Consider the following 3,911-nt stretch of genomic DNA (forward strand, 5'->3'; position numbering starts at 1 on the left):
GCTATCAAAAGATATCATGTCTGGGGTCTTAAAGGCTTGAAAACAAACAAGTGGTCATCTAGCTGAGAAGCAAGAAAGTCCACATGGAAGAAGCACACTAGTCTGTTGATCATGTGGTGTTGATGGGATCAGGTATCAGGCATCAAAGACCCCAAACAAACCAACCAAAAAATTCCTATCAATGGGAATAAGGGGGAGGGCAGAGTGGAGACCCAAAGCCCATTAGTAGTCAATTGGACTACTGTCAGAAGGGCCACAGGGAAGAGATCAGCCAGTCAGTGTGCAGTAAAGCACCGATGAAACACACAACTTTCCTCTAGCTCTTTAATGCTCGCCCCGCCCCCCCGCAATACCGTGACCCCAATTCTCTTACAAATCTGGCTAGACCAGAACATGTGTACTGGTATAGATAAGAGCTCACAACACAGGGAATCCAGAACAGATAAACCCCTCAGGACCAATAAGGGACAGAGCGATACTAGTTGGGTAAGGGAAGGTGGGGGAGTAAGGGGGAACCGATCACAATAATCAATGTATGGCACCCCTCTCAGGGGGACGGGCAGCAGAAAAGTGGGTGAAAGTAGACAGCAGTCAGTGTAAGACATGAGGGGAAAAAAAGAATAATTTATAAATTATCAAGGGGATATGGGGAAGGGACTGAAAAAAATGAGGAGTTGATACTAAGGCCTCAAGTAGACAAAGTGTTTTGGAAAAGATGATGACAACATACGTACAGATGTGTTGGACATAATGGATATATGTATGGATTGTGATAAGAGCTGTTAGAGCCCCCAATAAAATAAATTTAAAAATAGCATGGCTTGGGTCAGGTCCACCTTAGGCCTCAAAGCAACACCCTTGCTTTTCAATACTTGAAAGTGATTTTGTATAGCAGATTTACCCAATGCAATACATTGTTTAATTTCTTGCTTCTATGAGCATTGGTTTGGACTCAAGTAAAACAAAATTCTTGATAACTTCAACATTTTCTCCATATATCATGATGTTACTTAGTGGTCCAGGTGCAAGAATTTTGATCTTTTTTACATTGAGTTGTAATCCATATTGATGGCTATAATCCTGGATCTTCATCAGCAAATGCTTGGAGTTTTTCTCCCTTTCTGAAAGCAAGGTTGTGTTATCTGCATACCTCAGGTTGTTAATAAGCCTTCTACTCCTGATGCCTCAATATTCTTCATATAATACAACTTCTCTGATTACTCGCTGAGCTTCTCGATTAAAAAAATAGGTGAAATGATACAATCCTGATGCTCACCTTTCCTAATTTTCAACCATGCAGTATTCCCTTGTTCCATTCACACAAATAAATGCCTCTTGATCCATAGACAAGTTTGTCATGAATATAATATTCTGTAATTCTCATTCTTCTCAGTGTTATCCATAGTTTGTTATGATCCACACATTCGGATGCCTTGGCATAATCAATAAAATACAAGTTCTTTTGGTATTCTGTTCTTTCAGCCAAGATCCATCTGACATCAGCAAGGATAGACCTTGTTCCATACACTCTTCTGAATCCGGCCTGGACTTCTGGCAGCTCCCTGTCAATGTACTACTGCAATCATTGTTGGATTGCAGTAAAGCAAAATTTTACTGGCATGTAATACCATTAATATTGTCTAGTTTGAACATTCTGTTGAGTCATTTTCCTTCTGAATGGGTACAGATGTGGATCTCTTCCAGTCAGTTGGCCAAGTAGCTGTCTTCCAAATTTCCTGGCGCAGACAAGTGAATGCTTCCAGTGCTTCATCAGCTTGCTGAAACATCTCTATTGGTCTTTCAGGAATTCCTAGAGCCTTGTTTTTTGGCAATGCCTTCAGGGTAACTTGGATTTCCGTCAGCATCATTGGTTCTTTCTTATATGCTACCTCCTGAAATGGTGGGCTGTCTACTAGTTCTTTTTGGTGCAGTGATTGTGTATTCTTTCCATCTTCTTTTGATGCTAATCTTCAAAGGATTTTAATGTTGATTGATTAATTCCGTTAACATAGAGACAATCTTGCTTGAGCATCTCCCAACCAGTGACCTTAATGAGGGGCCATGCACAGGGACATTCAGATCACGAAGTCCTAGCACAACTCCCTGGCATCAGGCAGACAACTCCCTGGCATCAAGACCTACATATTCCTTTTCTGAACTGTGACCTTTGGCAAATTGTCTAATTTCTGGAATTTTAGTAACAGGGATGATACTCATCATGCTATTTCATTGGGTTGTGAGGATACGATGATAGTAAACTCTTAGAACAAGCCTGGTACCTATTAGGCATGGTATTGCTGTTGGGTGCTTGCTAGTTAGTTCTGAATCACAGCAGCCTCATGTACAACAGGCAGACACACTGCTCGGTCCAGCAGTCCATCTTGTGGAGGGTCTTTCTCTCTTCCTTTGATTCTATACTTTATGAAGCATGATGTCCTCCAGGGATTGGTACCCCCTAATAACATACCTAATTTATATCAGACAAAGTCTTGTCCTCCTTACTGCAAAGAAACATTTTGGCTGTACTTCTTCCAGGGCATATTTATTGTTTTTCTGGCAGTTCATGGCATGTTCAATCTTGTTTGCCAGTATCACAATTCAAGTGCTTCAGTTTTTCTTTGGTCTTCTTTATTCATTATCCACCTTTTGTATGCATATGAGGTGATGGACAGTATCATGGCATGGGTCAGGTCAACCTTAGTCTTCAAAGTGATAGATTTGCTCTTTAGCATGCTAACACTATAAGTGTTCATTGTTTGCTTTTGATAATGAGGGAAATAGCAATCCTTGTCGCTATGGAGCTGTCCTAGTTTTCTAGAGCTACCACGATAGCGGTGACTTTGAAGAACAGAAATGTCTTTTCTCACAGGTCAGGAGGCTGGAAGTCCACATCAGGGTTTGGGCTGTGTCTCTTCTTTTATTCGTAATAGCCCCACATATTCCTTTGTTCCTAAGCTTGTAGGAAGTCTAAGCATGGTATCTGTGCATTTTTACCCACCACAATCTGTGTCTGTGTCTTTGCTACTCTTTATATAATTCAAAAGGGATTAGGTTTACAATTCACTCTCCACTAGTAGGACATCACCTGTTGATCCCATTACATTCGATTGCATTATGGAAAGTGATTACATTATGTTAGATCAGGTTACACCCATGGGTATAAAGGTTAGGATTCCAACACACATTCTGGGGAACACAATCCAATTCATCATAGAGGAGCTTACAGAAGTAACATGTCAGCTGATGACAAGGGCTCTGAAGAACATTAAACAGCAACATGCAAACAGTGGTGGCAGAGATGCTGCCTTAGAGGTCAGGGGAATCTCAGCTAAAACTGTTCTGTTTACTCAGCTCCCTTGGTCAGGACCCTCCAATTTTCCTCCAATTCTACCCATGCTTTGCTGTGGGCCTGGGCTAGTTTGCCCTTCGTACACATAATGGATGTGAACCACTGCCATGACTAATGCTTGCCCTCTGTCTTGCAGGAAGGGGAGCTTGCTGAGGACAACTGCTTTCACTGCCGAGGGTCGGGCAGTGCCACCTGCTCTCTGTGCCATGGCAGCAAGTTCTCCATGCTGGCCAACAGATTCAAGGAGTCCTACCGGGCCCTGCGGTGTCCTGCCTGCAACGAGAATGGCCTCCAGCCTTGCCAGATATGCAATCAATAGCCCATGGCCTCTGCATGTCTACTTCTATCATACCCTCCCTAAAGGTGTTTCTAATAAACTGCCCCCTCCTCCCCTTGTCTCGCCCAGCAAGGAAGCTGCAGCTGCTGCATTTACTTCCACCACTGGTGAAACTCAATTACTCGATGACATTTTGTGAGGCGGGTAGCAACTCCATGTGGGTGTAAGTGGCAGGGACATTTTCAAATTAGAGTCAGCTTTGCCACGGGGTTCTAAAATTATCCT

The 3,911-nt window shown here is 42.6% G+C and overlaps 1 protein-coding gene across 1 annotated transcript in view; it reads left to right on the forward strand.

Annotated features, from left to right (window-relative positions):
- GRXCR2 (glutaredoxin and cysteine rich domain containing 2) overlaps nt 1-3,668 on the forward strand; it is a 28,424-nt gene extending 24,756 nt beyond the window's left edge. The window contains exon 3 of the mRNA XM_004696694.1: nt 3,486-3,668. Within this exon, the coding sequence (XP_004696751.1) occupies nt 3,486-3,668 (183 nt within the window). The remainder of the gene's footprint in view (nt 1-3,485) is intronic.
- The last annotated feature ends 243 nt before the right edge of the window (nt 3,669-3,911 follow it).

Source organism: Echinops telfairi, unplaced genomic scaffold, assembly GCF_000313985.2.
Source record: "Echinops telfairi isolate 266 unplaced genomic scaffold, ASM31398v2 ScPeMD7_7469;HRSCAF=8507_0, whole genome shotgun sequence".
Taxonomy (NCBI): Eukaryota; Metazoa; Chordata; class Mammalia; order Afrosoricida; family Tenrecidae; genus Echinops; species Echinops telfairi.